Source organism: Bubalus kerabau, chromosome 5, assembly GCF_029407905.1.
Source record: "Bubalus kerabau isolate K-KA32 ecotype Philippines breed swamp buffalo chromosome 5, PCC_UOA_SB_1v2, whole genome shotgun sequence".
NCBI lineage: Eukaryota > Metazoa > Chordata > Mammalia > Artiodactyla > Bovidae > Bubalus > Bubalus kerabau.
Window position 1 is genome coordinate 3,766,742 of NC_073628.1, and position 22,788 is coordinate 3,789,529.

General features: G+C 56.8%; 1 protein-coding gene across 1 annotated transcript in view; it reads right to left on the reverse strand.

Annotated features, from left to right (window-relative positions):
- ANO1 (anoctamin 1) overlaps window positions 1-22,788 on the reverse strand; it is a 172,080-nt gene that overhangs the window by 42,269 nt on the left and 107,023 nt on the right. Inside the window, exons 8-12 of the mRNA XM_055580575.1 lie at window positions 21,680-21,735; window positions 18,114-18,155; window positions 12,125-12,189; window positions 11,189-11,323; window positions 6,580-6,740 (exon numbers count right to left, since the gene is read on the reverse strand). Of these exons, the coding sequence (XP_055436550.1) occupies window positions 6,580-6,740; window positions 11,189-11,323; window positions 12,125-12,189; window positions 18,114-18,155; window positions 21,680-21,735 (459 nt within the window). The remainder of the gene's footprint in view (window positions 1-6,579; window positions 6,741-11,188; window positions 11,324-12,124; window positions 12,190-18,113; window positions 18,156-21,679; window positions 21,736-22,788) is intronic.

Genomic DNA, 22,788 nt, shown 5'->3' on the forward strand with positions numbered 1-22,788 from the left:
AATGTTATAAATCCCAGGCAGTGGAGCACTCAGCCAAAGCGCAGGGTTCCAGGACCAGCAGGTCGCCCCTCTGGGCAAGCCAGACCCCATGGCGGAGCAGAAACAAGATGGAAACAGCTGCCACAGCGACTCCTGGGGCGGTGACCCAGCCCTGCCAAGGGCAGAAACAGGTTTGGGGTCGCTGTCTGTCACTGAGAGAGAAGAAACGTTCACAGCTGGAGGACAGGAAAAGAAAGGACATGTGGGAGAAGAAACACCAGTGTGAAAATGATCCTTTAGAGGATAATGAACAAGTAACTGAATAAGGGATAAAAAAAATCCTATTCAACAATGGCAAGCTTGCTAATTACACTTGACAGCAAGTGTGAAAAGACTGGGGAAAGAGGGACTGCGTCTCCTCCACCCTGCGGGCAGGGGCGGGGAGTCAGCGGGCACCTCCTAGCCCAGCAGGCCCTTTCCTGTTGATTCTGTCTTGATTTATAATAAGCTCCTCTTTCCCTGAGTGCTTCCTGGGAGCGGTTTGGCTTTTTTGCTCCCCCAACCCCCGCCCCAAACGGGAACACGTAGACTGAACTTGCCCTTGACAGACAGGCACCTTTGTGGTCTCCCACAGCGGAAGTGGAGCTGGAGGAAGCAGGGCGGACAGTGGAAGCACAGACTCGCCCGTTTCCCTGTATCTTGGATAGAGGAGGATGCAGCCGTCTATGTTTCTTCCAAGGATGGGGCTGCTGGTGAGTGCTGGCCGGCACCGTTGAGGGTGTGAGGTGGTACTGCTTTGCGCACAGTACGTGCTCAATAAACAAGCTTGCCATGAGCAAGCTGGCTTCATGGAGAGTACACAAAATCCAACCAGCTCCTTGCCATGCTGGTGGGCTGAGCAGCATTGCTGCCTGTCTGCCCCTTACTACTGGCTTGTGGGAAATCTCTGCTTCCCCAGGAGGGCACAGAAGGGGCGTGGAAATATTTGGACAGAGAGGTGAGACCAGGGCACTAGCTTGGACCATGGAGGCAGGTGGGCCAGGGCACAGATCTGTCATGTCTGTTATGAATCTATTAGCTGTATGCTCTTGGGCAAGTCACTTAACCACTCTGTGCTCCCATGTCCTCATCAGAGAATAACGGGGTTTCTCTCCAGGGCTGTTGTGGGGACCAGTAAACTCTGTGTGAACTTCTGGAGGGGGAAGGGAGCCCATCTGCCTGGAGGGAGGGAGGGAAGCTAGTCCAGGCGAGAGAATGAATTTAAGGTCATCCTTTCAGGAATAAGGGCACACAGCAGCCAGAGCTGGTTAGTACCACTGGCAAAGGGAGTGGAGCCCAGGGCTCACATATGTGGGGCTGGGGAGCCAGACTGCTGGGGCTCAAGGTCTTGCCTCTTCACCTTTAAAAAAAATTTTTGGTCATGCTGCACCACAGGGCAACTGGGATCTTAGTTCCCAACCACGGATCGAACCTGTGCCCCTGCACTGGGAGCATAGTGTCTTAGCCACTGGACCACCAGGAAGTCCCTTGCCTCTGCCTCTGGTTAGCTTGTGCCACCCCGGGAAAGCTGCCTCAGTGGTTCATCTGCCAAACGGAGGAGCAGAGCCTGTTTTCCTCTGACAGTCACCGGGAGAATGAGTCTCCATACATAAGAGGCTCAGAACAGTGCCCGACACGCAGTGGCACCAGCCGGCTGAAGCCAGTGTTCTTTTCTGAAGGAGATGGAGGGACACAGTTCACAGAGGCCCGCAGGCACAAGGTGAGAGGTTAGGTCTGAGATCCAGTTTCACAGGGTCTATCTAGGCCGTTTTCACATTTCCAGAAAGCAAGTGCTCACCAATCAGATGTAATAGCTAGCACAGCGTGACAACTAGCACCAGGCACAGCCCTAAGACACCACGAGGTGCGACTCATTCGACCTTCCCAACCACTCTCGGAGGTGGGTTGGGTCACTAGCTCCATTTGACAAGTGGAGGAGCTGGGGCCTGGAGAGGTGGAGCGACCTGCCTGAGGGCCACACAGCTGTTAGGGGACCGAGCCGAGGTTTGAGCCTGAGCCTGGCCAGTGGCTGGTGCTGTTACCCACTGACGAGCCATCCTGGCACACAGCCAACCCAGCTGGGCATTGAATTGGACCAAACCACCCAGCCCGCAGCTGTGCAGGTGGGCTCCACTGTGTGCCTGCTGCAGGGTCAGCCACCCCATCCTGGAGCAGGGGAACTGGGAGATTTTGTGCTCAGCTAGGAGGTTCTCCAGCCTCAGCTCAGAGCTGCCCGGGCCCTGATCAGAGAAGAAGGGAGCCGATCAGAGATTTTGAGGAAAGTCATGGAGGCTGGTGATGAACAGAGGGCAGTGGGCGAGGGATGGGGAATGGTTCTGATGGACACAGAGCCCAAAGAGACAGGGATGGGCAGGGCAGGGGCATGGGCTCAGGCTCAGTGGAGCCCCACTTTCCTCACCTGTGAAATGGGGACAACTTCTCAGCTGTGGGGATGCAGTGGAATGAAGTACAAGGAGCATCAGGCCCCATGTCAGACACAGATCAGCTCAGTGACTGATGGCCATCAATCCTACATTTATAGTCAGACTGATCCCAGAATTAATCATCAGAGCTAGCATGTGGGGCCAGGAATATTTTCATAAGCCACCTTGAACCACACAGACGTCACTTCCCTATGTTCTTCAGCAGCCTTGGCAAGGAGTCCTTCGACCTCAGCTTGATTATTTCCTGGAATGAGGTGCTCACCACCTGTCACCACCAGCATGGTCCAGCACTCTGTTGGAAATCTCTCCTTCTGAGTTGGTGACCTGTGACTCTCATTCTCAGCCTCATTGGGAGGATCAGCCTGTGCCATGATGACTGAGTTCATGGTGAAGCTATGCTTGGAGCTCCCCAGAGCCTGGGGGAGGGACGGTTCTGGTGTCTCTATTACCTGAGTGTCCACGGGCTACAGGCCATTGCTGAGCCAATGAGGGAGGGACAAGTCTCACCCTAGCCTCTTCCCAAACAACCAGGGCACTGACTAACCAGGTCTTCTCAGACTCAGGGTGACCGCACAGGAAGGTGCTCTGAGGACCACGCTCATTCTGTGGGTGCAACACCCAGGCGTGTCCTGCAGGTGACAGGGAAGGTGTGTGACATGCTAGGATTCGCTGAGACATGGGCAGTGGCCAGAATCCAACCGAGCTCTCAGGATTCCTGGAGCAAGACCACCCCTGGGGCTGACCATGGAAGGTCATTCTTGAAGCTGGAAATGGGATGATTAGTGTCCAAATGGCTCGTGACTTTATCGGCTCCCAGGCTCTCAGCTGAAGCGAGCTCTGATCGGAGGAGGAGACATTTGCAGAGGAGAAGGACAGAGAGCTTGTAAGCCACGTGCTGCCCAGAGATGCTTGCAGAGGTGAACGTGTCTGGGCCGCAGCAGGTGGATGGCAGCAGGGGACCCTCTGGGCCACGGGTCATGCCCAGGTGGGCAGGATGTGGGGTGATGTTCATGTGGGATGGGGGGCTGTCATTTGTACCCCTCGACCTCCAGGTGACACCTGCTTGGCCAAGCCCAAAGGCATCTCCTTAGCTCACAATAAGGCAGGCAGGAGAGCCCTTTGGGATGGTCAGTCTCCTCCGTCAGGGGCCCTCAGTTTGGAGAAACAGTTCCCAGGCCTCTGGGCAGGACAGTGGGAACAGACGGGGCACTGCTGTGGAGCCCAGTGCAGGGAAGGAGGGGGCGAGAGGCCCCTAACTGCTTCTCTTGCGCGTCCCTATGGTCCTCCTTTCTGCTCTGTCTGTTTTCATGGAAACCGGCTTCTCGCCATCACCCGCGGGGGCGGTGAGCGTCTACCATGGAGCTCGGGTGGCAGTGAAAGCCCCCTGCCTCCCCCGTCAGAGCCGAGTCAGCCTCCTTCCACCACCTCCGCAGCTGCTCTGTGCATCAGTCGCTGTCTCCGACACAAGTTTAAGATGAGAACCCTGACACAGCAGAGGCCGCACTGGCTCCTTAGTCCACCCGGTGAATATGAAGTCCCCTGTGGCCCGTGCTGGCCTCCAGGGTCCCGCCTGCTCCATGCACCTGTAGGCTCCTTCAACAGGCCTGCAGGCTCGCCACGGGGCCTCTGCACCTGCTGTGTCCTCGTGCAGCCTGGGTGAAGGCAGTGGACACACTGGTTTTCACCTCCTATGGTTTCCCCAGAGCCCAGAACAGACACTTAACTAAATACCAGTTGGTACACGCCCTACACACCAGGCACATCTACCCGGTCTCACACTCCTGCAGTGTGGCAGGCAGCCGCGCCAGTGGTTCGCAGTCACAAGGGCAAGGCTGTTTATTGAGAGTCAGCCACATACGTGCTGAGTGTTGGCTGAGATTTTGTGCCCGCTGTAAAGATCCTTACCCCACACCCATTTTACAGGCGAGGAAGCTGAGGGCTGACTGACAGGGTGGGGCAGTGGTGGGGCTGCACTGGAGCCCCTGGGGGTGTGAAAGTGCACACACGGACCAACCAGACAGGTGTCCTTGAATGACCTTCCAGTGGCTTGGGCGCTGAGCACCGTATGTTCACGCCTGCTCATGGGTCACCTGGAGACCACAGTAGGCGTTGGCTTGGCCACCACCCCGGCCGATGGATCCTGGATGAGGGAACAGAGCTGGCCGGTGGTGTGTGGAGCCTGCTGCTGTGAAAACTGGGTCCCCTTAGCCACGCAGGCAGAGGCGCACCGTGCCGGAGGCCTCGGTGGAGAAGACGCCCAAAGGGGCCTCTGATGAGGACACCAAGCCCCTCTTCAGATCTGAGGGTGGGGATGGGATGGGAGTGAGGTGCTCGGTGCAGGCACATCTTCTAAGAGGAGGTGCTGCAGCTCGGACCCTCACCAGGACCCGTCCTCCCCGGTTTCCAACGAGTGTAGAAATGTAATCAGGCAGTGATCGGACACCAGAGGGCCCAGCCGGTGGCCCACGCTGGAACAGGAGCCCAGAGGACGGGTCAGGCTCACCCCCTCTCCCCTGACCCCTGACTCAGCCCTCGGCTCCTCTGCACACCAGCCTCCAGATCTCACGGGTTGGGCCAAACCCCATGCCCCTGGCTCCAGGAAGCCTTGGACAAAATGGGACAAACCCCAGCCCCCTGCCAGCACCTGAGCCCCTTCAGCCTCCCCTCAACACTGATGGAGTCTGAACACAACCGCGAGGGTGGCGGGGGAGGCTGCAGGGCCACGCAAGGTGGGCTCAGGCCGGGAGAGGGTTCCAGAAGCGTGCGGGCCCGGAAGCCCACTGCCTGGGCATCAGCCCTGTTCTGCTGCCCATGGAGGTTGGCTCTTCTCTCCTGTCACCACCAAACTCCCCCTGGCTTGCAGGGGAATCCAAGGCCCCAACTCAGAGGATTCTGAGGTTCTGAGGGCGGGTCCCCACTCCCCTTAGTAACAGAGGCTTGTACTGAATTCTCTGTTTGACAGGATCCTCGCGGATCGTAATCGCACTGACAGGTAAGAGCCGCACACCTGACTGGCTAGTGGCACCCTCCACCCCCTGGCCCACCAGGGCCCACCGAGCACCAGGACACATGGCGTATGCGGGGCCTGGGGCTGCCCTTCAGCAGGTGACAGCACAGCCCTCTGTGTGTCTACAGCCTGTCTGTCCCATATCTCAGCACCCCTGCCCCCTATATCTCCAGAACCCAGCTCAAGAGGCTCACGCCTTTGCAGGCGGCCCCTCCTGACTGCCCTTTCTCAGAGGTCCTGACCCTTCCCTCGTCTGCTCTCTCTGTGCAGCTCCATCTCCTACTATCTGGGACCCCTGAGCACAAAGACGGGGGCTCTGGTGCCCGGGTGATGGCTCAGCACATGGGTGCCCAAGCCCCGAATCCCCTGTTGGCAAAGGCTGCACACGGGGCCGTGGAGGAGGAGGTAGGCCTGTCGGCTAACCCAGAAACGGAGATGCATCCGTTTGCGGAGTTTGCGGAGATGCATCCAGCCACCACTTACCCACCTCCCACGCCCCCTCAAGCCTGAGATGGGTACCAGGTAGGACCTGCGTTTGGAAGAACTCTGGGGAGGAGTCATCTGCCCTGGACCCCAGGTGGCAATACAGTCCAGGGGCTAAGGGCACAGGCCACGGTGGCTCGGGAGGTGGGTGATCCCAAACTGCTCACATCCACGCTCTGGACCTTGACGTCATCACATGGGAAATGGGCACCCACAGGGGTGTGAGGGGTGATGAGAGACGTGCCCCAGGGCCTGGCCAGGGTCAGCTTCCCCAGCATCATCGGGAGGACGGTGGGAGGAAGGCAGAACCTTTGGCCCTCCTCCTTCGAAAGCAGCTGCCCTTCCTCAGCCAACAGAGCCCAGCCCCGGGAAAGAGCTCCATTTCCAGGAGAAATCACCCTCCGAGACTTTTCATGAGGGGCTCCTGGCCTGGTTGGACACATCTATGGTCATGTGCATCTGTGACCCAGCACAGCCCCCGGGTGCCCAGCAGACGGAATGGGAGCCGACCATCCCTCCCATGTGCATTCCTGGCACACATCCCTGCGGGTAACCTCGAGGAGAGGGAGGGAGGGAGGGTCAGGACCCACCCAAGGTCGCCCCTGCCCCAAAGCGGCGCTCGCTTACCCCAGAGGGCCATGAAGATGGAGAAGAAGACGGTGGCGGGGTTGTCGAAGAGGTGGCTGGCGCGGGCGGTGGCGCACGCGGAGCTCATCTTCCAGTAGCTGCAGGTCTTGTCGCAGAGCGGGCACATGGTGATGTTGTGTCTCTGATCGCACATCTCCATGCTGGAAGAGAGGACAGCCCGGAGTACCCCAGCCAACAGCCAGGGCCCGCGCTGGCCCCCGCGGACCAGCACTTTCCGGAGCCATGCTGTCCTTGCCGGGGTGGACATGGTTTGGTCAGCTCACCAGTGGGCTTCCACCGGGGCCCACATCCCTCTTCTCCACGCAAGGCCCCAGCTTGGCTTCCCACTCTCTGCTCCCCTCACCTTATAGTCTTAGTGACTTTTGAACAGGGTCCCACACTTTAATTTTGCACCCAGCCTGCAACTTCTGTGGGTGGCCCTGGGTGTGGACTCATGGGACTTGCTGTGTGGTGGGACAAGTTCACATAAGCGTTCATCTCTGGGGTGGCCCCAGGCAGTGGGACGCACGGCCTGCCCTGGAGCTGCCCCCAGAAGTCGAGGTCCCCAGCAGCCTCCCTCTGATGACCAGGCACCGCCAAAGCTGTGCTGATAGTGAATGCCGTCCAAGTCCTGACGTGACAAGGCCCAGGAGACCCGAAAGAGGAAAGGAGTCAAAGCGCGAGGATGCCATGCCCTTCCTGAGTGCTGGCCTTGCACCCAGAACCTGCTCAGTGCCAGTCCTGCGGGCTTCAGTCCACCCCTGGGGGTGCCCTGGGTACCAGCCTGAGGGCCTCGCTGGGCACTCTGGACCCGTAAGAAGATGGAGACGTGGTCCACCCAGACCTCCTCTCAGGAGGTAGGTGGCTGGATCAGAAGGAACACACCCACAAGCTGCCTGGGGTTGTGGTCCCACCAGGCCGGGCTCACCCTGGAGATGAGGGGTGGCCCCTGAGCAGGATGGGGCCCTGCTCAGGGCAGGGTTTCACTCTGCTGAGCGGATGTGAAGTCTGGGGACCGCGGGGAGCTCTGTGATGCCCAGGGCCCTCCTAAAGTGTAGTATTTAAAGGCCATCAGCCATGTGAGCAGGAGACTGCACTGGGTGTCCATCCAGTCTGGACCAACTCTGGGGCTGTTACAATCCCACCTTCACAGAGCAGGAAGCGAACCCACAGGGGGGATGTCAATGTCACTTGTCCAGGGCCACACAGCAGAGTGGGACTTGCGCCCAGGGCTCTGTCCCTGTCAAGCCCATCTGTCCCTGCCCGGCTCTCAGCTGCCGCCCAGAGGCCACAGGAGGGCTCCCTGCTGAGGCCAGGAGGCCTGGCTCGGCTCCTTGAGGGGCAGTTTCTGTCCTCTGTGTGCCCAGGGCTGGTCCTTGAGCCCCAGACTCGGTTCCTCCTCCTGAAGATGAGAAAGGCCAGCAGAGGGCCTTGCCAGCTGTGCCCTGCTCTGCCCCTCTCCTCCCTGCTCATTTGGACAAGACGCTGAGCGATAGTTAGGCACAGGCAGGAGTGGATTCCCAGGGGTTAGATGGCTTTCTGGGTGAAGGGCGGGGGGTGAATAGGGTGATTGCTTTATAGCTTTTAAGAAAAATTTCTGGATGCACCTGAGCTTATGCACAGGATCCTGGCTGGACCACAGCCACTGGGGAGCATTTGCCAAGAGGTTGCGGGGGCCCTCCTCTGGCAGCACTGCAGGCATCCGCTCAGCTCTCTCTCGCAGTAGCTCTCCCCAAACACTCATCAAAAATGTGTGTACCTGCTGTGTGTGGCAGGCACGGCGTCAGGCACGGTAGACGGAAAGACAGATGGTGGGCAAGGCTATTGCCTCGGAGCATGTGGGGAAGCATGTGTGTGTGTGTGAGCACGCGTGTGTGCCTGTGAACACATGTATGTTGGGGGGGGTCAGGCACACACAGTTCGGAGGGCAGCAAGGACTCGGGAGCCAGCCAGCTCTGCATGTGAATTCCAGCTCCACTGCTCGTGATCTGTGTGGCCTGGGGCAGGTCGTTTGAACTCCTTGGGTCTCAGTTTTCGTATCCATAGAATGGGCATGCTGAGACTTACAGAGCTCATTTTTTTTTTAAGGGTCACGGCATTTTATTTAAGCATATTGGGGTTTTTTTTGGCCATGCCGCATGGCTTGCAGGATCTTAATTCTCCAACCAGGGATTGAACCCCGGTCCACTGCAATGAACGCACGTGCTGAGTCCTAACCACTGGACCTCTAAGGAATTCCCCAAGAGCCCCTGTTATTGGGTTGTCAGGAGGCTTAAACAACGGAACGTCTAGGAAGCCCTGGGAACAGCACTGGGGTATTTAAACCATCCTCCCATTCACCATCACTACTGTGGGCAGAACGGAGCGACGGCAGCGGCAGCGACCGAAAGGAGGTACAGGCACCCACTCGAGGGGCCCGTCTCTCATCCTCCCTGAGCTTCCGCTCTTCTGGGGGCTTCTCCCGAAAGGAAGAGGGGCAGGACACCCACCCGTGCGTGACCCCGGCCCCTCTCAGGGGACCAGTGGATGGACACACCCCTGTCAGTGTGTGGCCTGGCGCCACTGGGTGGGGGGCCTGGAGCCTGAGGGTGGGAGGGGGCCGGGGAGGCCAGGGCCTGCGTCTCTGCCTGCCCATGAGCCCCACGGCTGCCCAGCCCTCTGCCCTGCCAGCTTAAACAACGCCAGCCAGACAAAAAGCCTGTTTCTGCTGGTTTTAAACCCTCAGCCTCTCCCTTCACTGCCTTCAGCCAAAATAAAGACGAGCAACAGGCGCCTGCTCTTTGGAGCAGACAGAGGGACGGGCGGGGGGCAGCATGATGTGGGGCGCGGGGGCACTGGCCATCCTACAGACTTGGCCGGGCCAGGCTCCAAGGGGAACACACACCTCACACTTGGTCCAAGGCGCCAAGCGAGCAGAGGCCGAGGTCAGACGGGGCCCCAGAGTCCCCAGTGAACGCTGTCCGTAACCCTGGCCATGAGACAGCGCTGGCCTGGCCTGGCCCAGGGCGGTCAGTGCCCTTGCGGGGGAGCCTGAGCCTCCTGAGGCAGGGTGTCCAGGCTGAGGCCGCCAGCCCTGCCCTCCCTCCAGGACCCGGAGGCGGATGGAGCAGTCCCTGTGGGGGCACCCGGCCTTCCATTCGCCGAGTCTCTCGGACTTTGGAGTGAAGTCCCCTCCACGTCTAAGCTACTCTGATCTCTGCCTTCATGGAACCCCTGAGCACAGTGAACTCGTGTCATTGGCAAACAAAGGGACAAGCTTTCTCCTGCCTGCGCCCAAAATAACCCTGGAGGGGACAGAAGCCAGATTCCTTTAACTTTCTGGTTCCGGGTGGGTGGAGTACTTTATTGTTATTCACGTAGATGGTTGCATGGCATCTCTGACTAAATGGACAGGAGTTTGAGCAAACTCTGGGAGATAGTGGCGGACAGGGAAGCCTGGCAGACTGCAGTCTATGGGGTCGCAAAGAATTGGACACGACTAAGCGACTCAACACCAACAACAACATGTATTCAAACATCCATTGCACAAAACTTCACTGCGCGTGGCCTTTCTACACCACTCAGTGGGGCCTAAGGAGCCAGTCTCTCCCCCAGGTCAAAGACTCCTTCATCGGCCCTTTTCTGACCAGACCCATGGATAAATTTCCTAAACCAGGGCTCTGCATCAGAGACGCCGGGCTGAGTCGTAAGAAGGGTGACCTGCCCCATGTCCCAGAACTGTCCCGACAGGCCGCTGGCTCCCGGGAGGCGGGCGGGGCGTCCGCCTCTCTAACCAGCACTCTGCCTGCAGGCACAGTGTCCCTGGTGGAAGTCGGGGCTGGCGTCCTGAGCTCACATCATAAACCGCTATCCCTGGGTCGAGATTGGCAAGTTCCGGGAACGGCAACCAAAGACGGGAGACGCTGTCCTCAGACTCCCACTGCCTGAGTCACGCTCTGGCTGCCAGTCTGGGAGACGTGCGCCCGGCGTGAGGCCAGGCTGTCTCTGGGGTCTCGGCCTCCCTCCCAGAGCTCCCCATGCCTGGCCTGCTCCCTGGGGAGCAGTGGCAGGCCTCTCGGCCCTGTGCGCAGGGGCCGGGGTCTGCTGCGCCGGGCCAGCCCCTGCAGACCAAGCTGCTGGTGCACGATCTCCCCACACCATGGGAGCGGGGGTGTGGCGCAGACAGGGCCCGGCCGGCCCAGTGCACAGCCCCGAGGTCTCCGAACAGTCCTGTCTCATTTCCTGACCTCACAGGGAACCAGTGAATTTTCTTGTCACATAATGACTAAGGACTGAATGGGAAAAAAAGCTTCAAAGGACAAAAAGGAGTCGGATATTTATTTTATGTCTTCCTCTCGACAATAAAATGTCTCCTAGGGCGAGCGTGCCTGCAAAGGCCGCCCACGCTCTCAGACGGCTATTAAAGCCTTTGGATGGGGCGGCTCTGGTCCTGACAGTGCCCGGCCTGGCCTGTGACTTCCCGGTTTGGAGGCGGGGTGGTGGTTGCTGAGTGGGGTACCAGGTTTGGGGTGAGGGGTCCCAGTCCCAGGAAGTTCTGTTCCTGCAGTAAGGGGAACGTGGCTCCTTAGTGAGATGAGGACATCTTTGGAGAGAGGGGCTGCCCGCCTACCTGGGGATGTTGTCATCGACAGTGGCCCATCCGTAGAGGAAAACGATGATGCCGACCACGGAGGCCGGGATGAGCATCTGGGTGTAGACGCCCAGCCAGGCGAAGTACAGGCCAATCTTCTCCCCAAAATACTTTCTGCACCGCAGGGCAAAGCCAGACAGACACACGCTTACTCTCAATCCATACCAGGGGCAAAATTTACACCACACCCCCTCCCCAGCACAAACAGCTCACATGGGGGCCCCTGGTTCTCGACCAAGCAGAGAGTTGGTGGGGGTGGTTCTGAGCCAGGCTGTCATGTTTGGGGGGTGCTCTCTGCTTTCACAGTGCCCACCCTTCCTCTGCTGAGCCCTGAGGATGGCAGCATTTCCTCCTGTAATGCCCATGCTGCAGGGCGAGATGCTCCCCGGAGGCGGTCAGCTGTGTTCCAGCCTCGTGCAGCCTAAAAACAGGAAAAAACTCCAGCCCTGAGGCACCAGTAACTCCATATATTGAGCATCTCTGTCTTCTTCACAGGCTGGGCTCTGATCTACGTGTCCCCAGAGCACACACGTTGCCTGGTCTGTCTGCCCTGGGAGGGAGGTCTCTCAGGAGAGGACACTGTGTCCAGAGGGGCAATTCTTACAGATTCCCAGGCAGCTCTTTTCTTCCTTTTGACACAGAAAGAAACCCCACCAGATGCCCAACTGGGCCGAGCCAGACTATGAATTTAGGGGGAGACAGTGAACATGACAGATGAGAGCCAGTCCTGCAATAAATCTGAATAAACTGCTTGATCTAAGGCTCGGCCAGGCTGCCGGTCTCTGCTGGGAGAACTCAGCTCCCCTGCACAAGCTCTTCAAGTTCGAGCAAGGGCCCACGCTCTGCACACTCAGTGCGGTCGAGATGCACAGGGATGTTTATCTACCCAGGCCTGCTCTCAGCGTCCCCACTTACCTGACGAGGTCGATGGGCTGGTACTTGTAGAAGACCCCGTAACTCGCCCACTCTTCATACAGGAGCTGGGAAAAAGGAAGTGGTGAGGGCTGGGGAAAGGTAAACTGCTCCCAGGCCCCTCGCCAGGACACAGAGCTGCCAAGGTGCTCAGCTCACGGCTATGCCATTCATTCATTCAACAAGCTCATATAGAAAGTCAGCCCTGTGCCAGGTACCGTGCTGGACAATGGGCTGTGAGCTGAACACCACAGACACCCCCCTGAGCCTTGGAGCTCCCATTCTGGTGGAAGAGATGGACATGGAAAAATGGGTCCCAAGTTTCAGCTCTCGTAAGGGCCTCAAAGAACCCACGGGCAGTGGTGGCATCCCCGAGCAAGAACAGACCTATGGTTTCAGGTGACGTGGGGATGGGAAGGAAGCTTCTGGCATCATTACGGAATCCTCACTCTTCACTATTTGATCTGGGATTTAAAATGGCCTGCTGCTGTCAGACACCTCACTTTTCTTTGTTAAAGACAACCCACCAGGCTTTGGAGCAGAGAAACCCCAGGAGTATGATTTTAACAGATCTCACGAGGAGCAAAAGAGCAGGGGTGGATCTCCCGAGACAGGCTGTCTGATTAACATGGCTGAGTGAGATGAATGAGATCCACAAACCCACTACGCTCCAGGCTTGGGCAGGATGGTAATGAGCTTGGTCTTGTGGGAACGTGTATATTCATATGTCTGTATGAACACGTAGGGTGTCTTAAAGAAGATACCGGGTTAGGACTGCTGGTTTTAATAAAGAGATCCCATGCACGTGGGTAATTAATGCTCTATCAACCTTAACCCAAAGCCTATGGTGACCCTGCTGGCTGGGGGGAAGCTGGCCCCAGCTGGGAACCCAGTGCCCTGGCTCCCTGTCTCTGCTGGCTTCATTCAGGGAATGGATAGGAGGCCAGCGTGGGGATGCCTGTGAGGACTCGCCAAGGTCTCTGGGTCTCTCCTGTACACTGAAGCTTGACTTTTGTCCTTTTCCCTTTTCTTAATATTTAAATTTAAAACTTGGAAGAGTCTCTTACATTCAGATTCTGCTGTGGCCCCAAATACATCAAATACAGCTTTCTATTTTGATTTTAAAACACAGCCTTTTATGTCATCGCCCCCAATACCCTATGCTATGGAATGAATGTTTGTATCTCTCCAAACACAAATGTGTTGAACCCTCAGTTGCCCAATGTGACTGTATTAGGAGGCTACATATTTATGGAAGTAATTAAGGTTAAATGAGGTCATGAGAGCAGGGTTTTGCTCTGACAGGACTTGTTCAGTTGCTAAGTCATGTCTGACTCTGCAATCCCATGGGCTGGAGCCTGCCAGGCTTCCCTGTCCTTCACTATTTCCCAGAGTTTGCTCAAATTCATGTCCACTGAGTCGGTGATGCTATCTAACTATCTCATCCTCTGTTGTCCCCTTCTCCTTTTGCCTTCTATCTTTCCCAGCATCAGGGCTCCACTATGACCTGTCTGTCTTGGGTGGCCCTGTACATCACGGATCATAGCTTCATTGAGTTATGCAAGCCCCTTCACCACCACAGGCTGTGATCCATGAAGGGGATTAGAAAAGACCCTGACAGGACTCGTGTCCATATAAGAAAAGGAAGAGACACCGGAGCTGGCTTCCTTCTCGCGCACACATGGAGGAAAGGCTGCACGGCCGGAAGGCGGCCGTCTGCAAGCCAGGGAGAGAGCTGTCACCAGAACCCAACCCCGCCGGCACCTGGGTCTGGGACTTCTAGCCTCCAGCACCATGAGGAAAAAATGTTTTCTGTTCAAGCCGCCCCGTCTGGTACTTTGTTATATCAGCCTGAGTGAGCACATTCTCCCCCACTGACTTGGAAGACCCACAGCTGGTGGGATGGTTTTCCATATACAAAGATCCCTTCAACTGAGCCTCTGAAAATTAAAAATGTGTAAGAGGTTCACTCAGAGGGGTCCAGCTTCCACAGACCAGGGAGTCAGGGGTCCCTAGAACTTTTAGCAAGTGCAGCAAACTTCCCCCCTTTTTTTTTTTTTCCATTTTGCATTGCCTCTCTCCTTCTGCAGCTGGAGCATAATACTCAGGAGAGCACGAACATTGTATTTCATCAGAAGTCAGCACACAGGGACAAAACGAGCAGGGAGGAGAACGCAGGGAGGAAAACAACAGAGAACAGCTAAATGCATTCTTAACTACAAGTCAACCTTGCTGTCAAAATCCTGGGTTTCGCCTACTCTGATCTCTGTAAGAGGAGCTTTCTTTGGATTTTAAGTCTTTCTGTAAGTGGCATGAACAGGACGTGTTCAGCATGACTCCAAGTCCTGAAAGACTTAATGGCAAGTCTGGCTGCTGGTGGGAGAGCCTTTGGAGCTTCTGCAGAACGGACTAGGATGCACGGGGCCGACCCCACCTCAGAAGAGAAGGGGCCCAGGAATTAGAGCCAGGCTGCTGGGCTGGGATGGCGGCTCCACTGGGTCTGCAGTGGGTGTCCTGGGCAGACCCTCCCTGCCGAGTCCCACCATCTGCTTGATACGGGAGGAGACTGTCCTTCCTCCCAAGTCATGGTGAGGACTCAGACGGACCCAAGGCTTTGTGAAGTGGAGTGCTGCGGGCTCATTACGTGTCATCTGTCTGATTATGCAGAAAAGGAGGAAAGCCTACAATTCTACTCTCTAAAGGGAGAGATCTGAGCCAGCAAACTCTGATGAGATGGCACAACACCTCTGGATAAACAGAGCAGCCGTCACCAAAGGCAGCTTCCTCCCCTCAGCTGAAATTTACAGCCTAGACGCGCTGGAGGTGGATCAGAGGGAGGGATGAAGAGAGAGGCCCTGGGATAGAAAGGGGAGGCACAGAAAGACCCACTTGAAAGCTTGGCCTTGTCATACTGGCCACCCTGTTCCTGGGCCTGCCCAGTGGGACTGGTCGCAGCAGGCCGGCCATCACCCACCGGTAGACATGACAGATGGCGGTACAGCCCACCTTTCTACAAAAACCACTTTATCTCGGTGGACTTTTCTTCCTGCCAAGAAGAGAACATCAATCACCCTGCATCCATCAGCACAAGGAAATCAAACATCAGATTTCCTGGCTAGGGTTGGCAGAGCTCTGCGGAGCCCTTCGGCCTGTGAGCAGGTGGGAGGTGTCTGAGGCCCTGGAGCAGGCTGGCTGGGGGCTGGGGTTCTGGTCATGGTGACCCTGGAGCCTTCCAGCACCTGACCTCAGAGAGATCCTGGCTCCACCCACTGGCATCTCTCCAGCCCAGACCTCCCACCTGAGCCCACACGGCTTGGGTTGGGGGGGCTGTCAGGGCACTGAGGTGGTCCGTAGTGACCGTACATGGACTTGTCCCTTGCTATCTCCCCCTGGGATGGAGGCACCAGTAGGGCCAGTCTGGTCTGTGTCATCCCCAGCTTCTCAGACCAGGCACATGACAAGTTTCCAGCAAGCAATTGTTGAATGAACGGATGAATAAATGCATTACGGGCCAGGGCCCTGTGGCTCTTAGCACAGCACACCAGAGGCCACCTCAGTTCACACCTGGAGGAGGGAGCCCTTGGATCACAGGTTTGCAGTCCAAAGATCAGGCCAAGAGCTGTGGCCGTGCTCGGCCCGGCTCTGGCCCGCCTCCCCTGAAGCACTCCTGCTTGTGCCCTGCTCTGTCAGATCAGCTCAGGAAAATGGCCTTGGCTTGGCTCGCCCCACTTTCTGTCCTGTGTCCTCAGGCACGTGGGGATCCTGCCACTGACAGGATGCCAACAGATTTTTTCATTGCAAAAGCGAATACTCAGAACCAGATCACTTAGGGTGAAATGATCATGGGAGAATGAGTTCTCTGAGCTGAGACCCAAACACGTATCTGGGGCATTTCCTCTTCCTCCCTTCTGTCTTTCCTTCCTTCCACCCATCCACCACTACTCATCTATCCACCCTTCCACTCGTCCATCCACTTGTCCACCCATGCATCCACCTACCTGTCCATCCACCTGTCAATCCATCTGTCACCCACCCATCATCCATCCACTCACCCAGTATTCTCAGGCCTTGTATTTGTTGCTGGGACATACAATTAAATAGAGAGAGGCAGGCAGCTTTCCAGGCAGAGAACATGGCTGCTGCTGCTAAGTCACTTCAGTCGTGTCCGACTTGGTCTGAATAAACCTGGAGCTGTCTGCTGGGCTGGCACACAGCGGTGCCAAATAGTTCCTAAGTAATAACTGAATAGCACAGTCTTGGCACTGACGTGGCCATCAGTCAAGTCTCCTATGATGAGAATGGCGGTCAGTGAGGCTGGAGCGTGGGGAGGAAGGGGGGAGACTGGGGTAGGGGGCCTGGGACCTGGATGCTGAATGGCCAGAAGGGGTGACAGGGAGTGGCAGGGGGTGCAGAGGGACGTAGGAGGCTGGGTTCCAAGGCCAGGGTTGGTGCAGGGCAGGCCCGTGGACCAGATGGGGGAGATCTGCAAGTCACGGACTCTCAGATGAATGCCAGATGTTCCACTAAAAATAACCAAATATGTAATTTTTGTGCTAAATCAGATAGTATCTTCAGTTGGATTCCTGGGCAGACGGGCGAGTTGTATCAAGTACCAGAGTTTAAAAGCACGTATTGGGGGCTGGAGGGAGGTGGGAACGGAGAGCATTTCACATACAGAGGCTCGGGGCCCTGGTGATTGGGGACAAGGCCTCCATTGTGAGGTTCTCAGGGAAGCGTCTCCACCGTCATCTCCACCATCATCTCAGCGGGATCCACTCTCCAGGAGCAAGAGGCAGGGCAAGTGCATGGGGTGGGGGTGGGGGGGCGGCTGGGGGGTGGGGGGGCGGTGGGGTGCTGAAGGAATGCAGGGCGGGGTGGCTCCCTGAGGTGAGGGAGGGCTGGGCTTGTTGGGGAGATGGGAGGAGTTCATGTAGAAGCAGAGAAAGTGTTAGTGGCTCAGTCGTGTTCGACTCTGCAACCCCTTGGACTGTGGCCTTCCAGGCTCCTCTGTCCATGGGATTCTCCAGGCAAGAATACTGGAGTGGGTTGCCATGCCCTCCTCCAGGGGATCTTCCCAACCCAGGGACTGAACCAGGGCCTCCCTCATTGCAGGCAGATTCTTTAACCATCTGAGCCACCAGGGAAGCTATGTAGAGGCTGGAATCAGGGAGTAGGCAAGTGAGGGAAGGAGGAAAAGCGGCTGTGACGGTGCAGGAGGGACTGAGCACAGGTGGGTGGGATCAGGAGCCAGGGAAGCAGAAAGGGTCACTACGTGCTTCCCAAAGCATGTCCCGCAGAACACTAGCTCCATAACTTCCCCATTAAAAAGGGTTCCAGGACAGGTAAGTTTGAGAAGTACTGGCTTGACCACCATCCATGGTGTCCCCTACTGGAGTGATGCTGGGAGCCGGGGCACTCCAGGTGGCTGGCCTTGCTGTCCCCAAACTCATTCCCCGGAAGGTGGGGTGATTAGGCTAAATGTCAGCAAAGAACCGTGGAGGCTCTGGCTGCTCCAGTGAGATACAGTCGGTGCATGAAGGAAGGACGGGGCAAAAGGGCAGGCTCGGGGCACTTCCCTTCCCCTCACACGCTCGGACGACCTGCCAAGGATGCTTCTGAGGATCAGAGCTCCCCCATGGCTCAGCAGTAAAGAAGTCACCTGCAGTGCAGAAGCCGCAGGAGACCGGGTTTCGATCCCTGGGTCGGGAAGATCCCCTGGAGGAGGACATGGCAACCCACTCCAGTATTCTTGCCTGGAGAATCCCATGGACAGAGGAGCCTGGCGGGCTACAGTCCGTAGGGTGGCAATGAGTGAAATATGATTGAAGCGACTTAGCACACACACAGCATGAGGAAAATAGTCCAACAAGGCAACTTCACCCACCTTCTCCACCAGTTGTGGGGCCGTGGCTCTGGGACCCTGCACCCCTGCCCCTTGCTGGCCCCAGGGCCCCTGACCCCAAGGAGCGGGCTCCCGGGTCTGCACACCTACCTTCCTGTCGTTGAACTCCACGTTGTCTCCTTCATAGTCTCCCTGGAAAGAGAGAAAGGCTCTTACTGTCCTATGACCCTTCCACAAGGCAGGTGGGCTCGTCCCAGGAGAGAACCTCGTATAATATGCAAGGGCACCCAGGTCCCCTCCTCCTGTGATAACAAGCGCCGTGAGCCCCGGGCTGTCCCACCTGCCCTCCCTCCACTCCCAGAAAGCCCGAAGCACCTTCCCCTAGATGCAGAGACGATGCCCAGGAAGGGCAAGCAGTCAGTCCCTTGGGACTGGTGACACAGAGAAAAGGGGCTGTGGGGGCTGGAGGGATGGTCAATGTACATCCCATCCTGCCAGGGGGTGTCCTGCTGTTTTGTCCCAGGCCCCACCTGTGTGGTGCCCCTCTCCCTCTCAAGAAGGATGCCCCTCTCATCCAAGAAGGATGCACCTCAAGGAGTCCCTCTCCCTCTCAAGTGTCCCAGGAAGGATGCTGAGTTAGATGGGTGAGGCCAACGTCCTCACCCTACAGATGGCAACACCGGAGCTCAGAGGGGCACGCTGGCTTCCCTGGGAGAGACATGAGACCCTGGTCAGACCTGGGGCTTGGATCCAGGTCTCCAATCCCAGCAGAAAAGGAGGAGGGCCTAAAAGTCAAAAGGGTGTTTCCCAGACGGGTGACATAGACGAATAGAAGTGTGGGAGAGGCTGGGCCTAGGGGGTCTGCCTGGTGCCCTCTCCACTTACCAGCTCCTTCCACGAGCCCCACCAGGCCAGCCAGCCCCTTCCAGTGGTAAGAATATGATCACCAGACAGACCACTAACGCCCGTGGTCTCTGAATGAAGATGCTCTGGGAGCAGTTTAACCGAGTTCCTCTCAGTTTTTAGACATCCCCCTCCACCCGCCCGCCTCAACCTTTATGCCTCCCTAGTGCTTTCCCTCTCGGCTGAGATGGCCCCACGACTCCAGGAGTACCTCATTTCCACAGAGGTCAGTTAGTTGGGGACCTGGAAGGGGGCAGTTGCCAACCAGGAAGGAAGCCAAAAAGCTGTCCAGCAGCAGCTGAAATGCCAAGTACTTCTCCGGAGTTGAACGCCAGTTACAGGTCAGAAGGCTCTTCCTCTATCCTCCACAGACAGTCATAACTGGTTGTTGTCTGGGTGGCCATGACCCAGAACCTGGTCTGATGGATGGATGCTCTTGCCGAATGAATGAACAAGTGAGTACCTGGAGGGGATGGGGTGCTCCAGGCCACGTACTGAGATGCGACCTAGCACAGCTCAGGGGTGAGAGGCTGACGCACAGGAGGAGTCTGCCTCCTGCCAGAGGCTAAGGTGCAGCTTCAGTGCAGCCAGCATCCTCTATTTGAGGCATGGGGTCCACGGAACTCTAATCAGAAGGATTTATCACCCCAAATATTTGAACCTAAGCTTCAGTACTTAATGGTGTGCATGTCCATCAGCTGCACGGAAAATTCATGGACGGAAAATCTCATATTCCCTTGAGATGACCGAGGTCATCATCTGGCTGGAAAGAACCCTGGAAACAGAGCCAGCATCTGGGCTCTGCCCCTTGGCTGTGTGCCCCTGGGCAAGTGGAAGAGTAGCTGCAGTCTCAGTTTCCCCATCTGTAAAGTGGGAACAGTCCCCACATGATGGGCTTCCCTACTGCCCTGTCAGGTACAAAGATGATGATGCAAGAGGAATTTCCAAGATATGGATCTTGGAAATGCTTTGTGTTGGCCCCATGGATTAGATAGTCTTGAACTCGGTTTAAACTACAGTGAGAATCCATTCCTAAGACAAATGTAGCAGCCAAGCCTGAGAAGAGGAGGTGCATCGGCCTCCAGGGAAGGTGGAGGTGGTTGTGCAGCAGGGGGTGGAATAGCCTGTCAACCACATCTGTCTTCTGGCCCCAGCTCCCCAACAGGGGGGCTGTGTGATCTTGGGCAAGTTGCTAAACATCTCTGAGCCTTTGTGTCTGTACCAGATTAAATGAGATAAAGCTCCTGCTAAACATGTTCTTTGCATACAGTTAAGTGCTCAGAAACATTGATTTCTTCTCTTTCCCTTTCGAGACTTAAAGGGCTGAATCAAGCAGGCAGGGAGGCCCTGAAATGTTTTGGCTTCTGTCCCTGACCTCTTGGTAGGGGTGACCAGCTGGAAGGCCATGAAGGGCTGTGCTCCTGGTGTCCGGGGGGCTGAGCAAACCCAAGAGGCACTGGTGGGGTGGATGAGTGAGGCCCCTTCTAGGGAGGAGCCAGGAGCTCCAGCTGGGACCTGCGAGTCTGAGCCTGATCCTGGAAACATTTATCCAGCAATAGGTCAATTGTCAAGACCACCTGAATTCATCCCACACTGCATTTACTGAGTACATAGGAGGTGCCACACGTGTAATGAATGACAGCCAAACAGTGTTTTCTTAGTGGAACAGAGAGCAGGCAGGCCCAGAGAGGAAGGGAGGACTCAGCCGTGTGGGGGAGGGGAAAAGGCAGGCTCCAGGCAGTTGCTCTATCTGCCTTGGGCGAGGGTCTAGGCAGAGAAGGCAGAAGAGCATTGCAGGCAGAAGGAACAGCAGGAACAGAGGCACAGAGATGGGAAAGCGGGATGGGCTGATCCCCAACCCCCGCGCGAGTGACAAGGGGGCGGCTGCAGGTCGGCTAAGCATCCTTCCCTCTGGGTCAGAAGTCCGGGTGGACGGCCCTTTGCTGTCTGACCCGCTCTGTTTGTCCAACCCAGTGTCTCACTGAAAGCCCTCCCATTTCTGTATTCCCATCAACACCCTCTGCAGCCCTGGCAACCGGACAGGGTGAGCATTATTCCCGACTTGCAGATGGGGGTGCTGGGGCTCAGAGGGGACCTGGGCTGCCTCCAATCAAGGCCGCAGAGGAGGGAGTGGCCAGGACTAGAATCCGGGTCCTTGGACCCCCAGGCCTGCCCCCGTTCTCTCCTAGCCTCTGTAGTAACACACATTTGGAAAGTTCCAGAGATCCTCCGTCCGGTGTTCCCACACTGCTCAGGCCCCATGGCCCATCCCCAGTGCCCTGCTGAACTCTAGTCCCTGTTTCCATGGAGACAATAAGAAGAGAATCCTCTTTCTCTCCATCGTGAGCCAAGACAATGCGGCTGTGGCCACAGGCTATATTTGTCAGGGGTACCAGTGGGATTTGGAGATGCAGCTCAGGAAACTGGCCACTGGCTCTGCAGAAGCAGATACACGAAGAGCTCTGGCCAATCTGCCAGAGCCCAGCAGGGCAGCGGGCAGGGGTGGGGAGACCCAGCTGGCGCACAGCTGGCCTGAAGTTCAGATACGCCTGGGGCAGAGTTGCTGCCATAGCGCCCCTGTCCTGGAGGAACGGTTCAGTGAGAAAAGATGGCTCTGCGTGTAAGTCTGGTCCCACCTGGGGGAACCAGGAAGGGCTGTGAGCCGGTGACATTTTTACAGGAGTGCCAAAGCAGGAAGCCTGGACCGCAGGACGATAAGAGCTCCCTGGGGGAGCCGTGGTGTGCTGTGGTCCTGGGGACCTGGGGACTCAAATGACACGCAGAGATGGACAGTGTGGGTTCAGCTTACTTACATCATGCAGCGGGTAGGCCGCCGAGTAGACACCGTTGGCCAGCAGGCTCGTGATGCCTTGAAAATAAAGGCAGAGAGAGGGTTACGGACCAGTCATGTCTCCTGCAGCTCCGGGTTCAATCAGAGAGGTCCCAGGACTGTCTCAGTCATTGAGAATTTTTTCAAAGTGAGCCACACATGGCCGCACAGAGCCCGGCCACCTTTCTGGGGTTTCCTCCCCGGGTTCGACATGATAAAAACATGCTCTGTTGGCAGAATTAGAAAGACAGAGAGGAAACCCCAAGAGGAAGTGACACCTGAGAGGAAGGAGGGACCCCCAAACCTGCGATTCACCAGCTACCCCCACCTGCTTGAGGGCAAGCCTGCAGATGAATGAGGGAAGTGGAATGTAAGTGGTTAGAGAAGCTGAATCATGAGAAAAATACGGATGGGAAAATTGATGGTGTCAGAAAACACACATACAATTTGGAATTAGATTTTAGGTTGATTGGAAAAGCCGAAGAGGAGACCTGCGGGCCCCACACGGGGCAGAGGCACTTACCGTATCTATCACACTTGCGCCTCTTATTTAAAAGGGCAGAGTCCTTCTTTCTTCCCTCTCCTTGCCCTGTTTATACATCCGGCTATTAGTTATACATGAATGAGGCCCCGAAAGGATCAAAGCTGTGTCTGGGGGCAAGGTGCTCATTCTTGCCGTCCAGTGCTTCTGGGGGCAGTGGAATGATGGCCAGGACCTAGGTTGTTGCTCAACGCCCCGCACTGGGAGCAGGATAAACATAACCACACCTGCACCTCCCAGAGTCCAGAGGTGTGGACTCAGATGCCCAGCCCCAGAGTAAGGGGGGAAGGCAGAGCCCGGCTGTGCACGGGGCCTGGGATCCTTGGAGATCTGATCTGGGGAGCTAGAGCTGCCCAGGAGTTTCCATGAAGCCCTTTGCTGGTCACAGAACCCTCCACCTGGCCCAAGAGCCCTTCTAGGTAGTAAGTGGGTCAGACATTTCAGCGGCCTACTTGTCCCACTTGTGACTACTCTGCTCTGGCACGGATGGGAAAGTCCCTCCGTGAAATCCACTTAATAGACCATCTCCTCAGCTAGTAATCTGGGGTCAT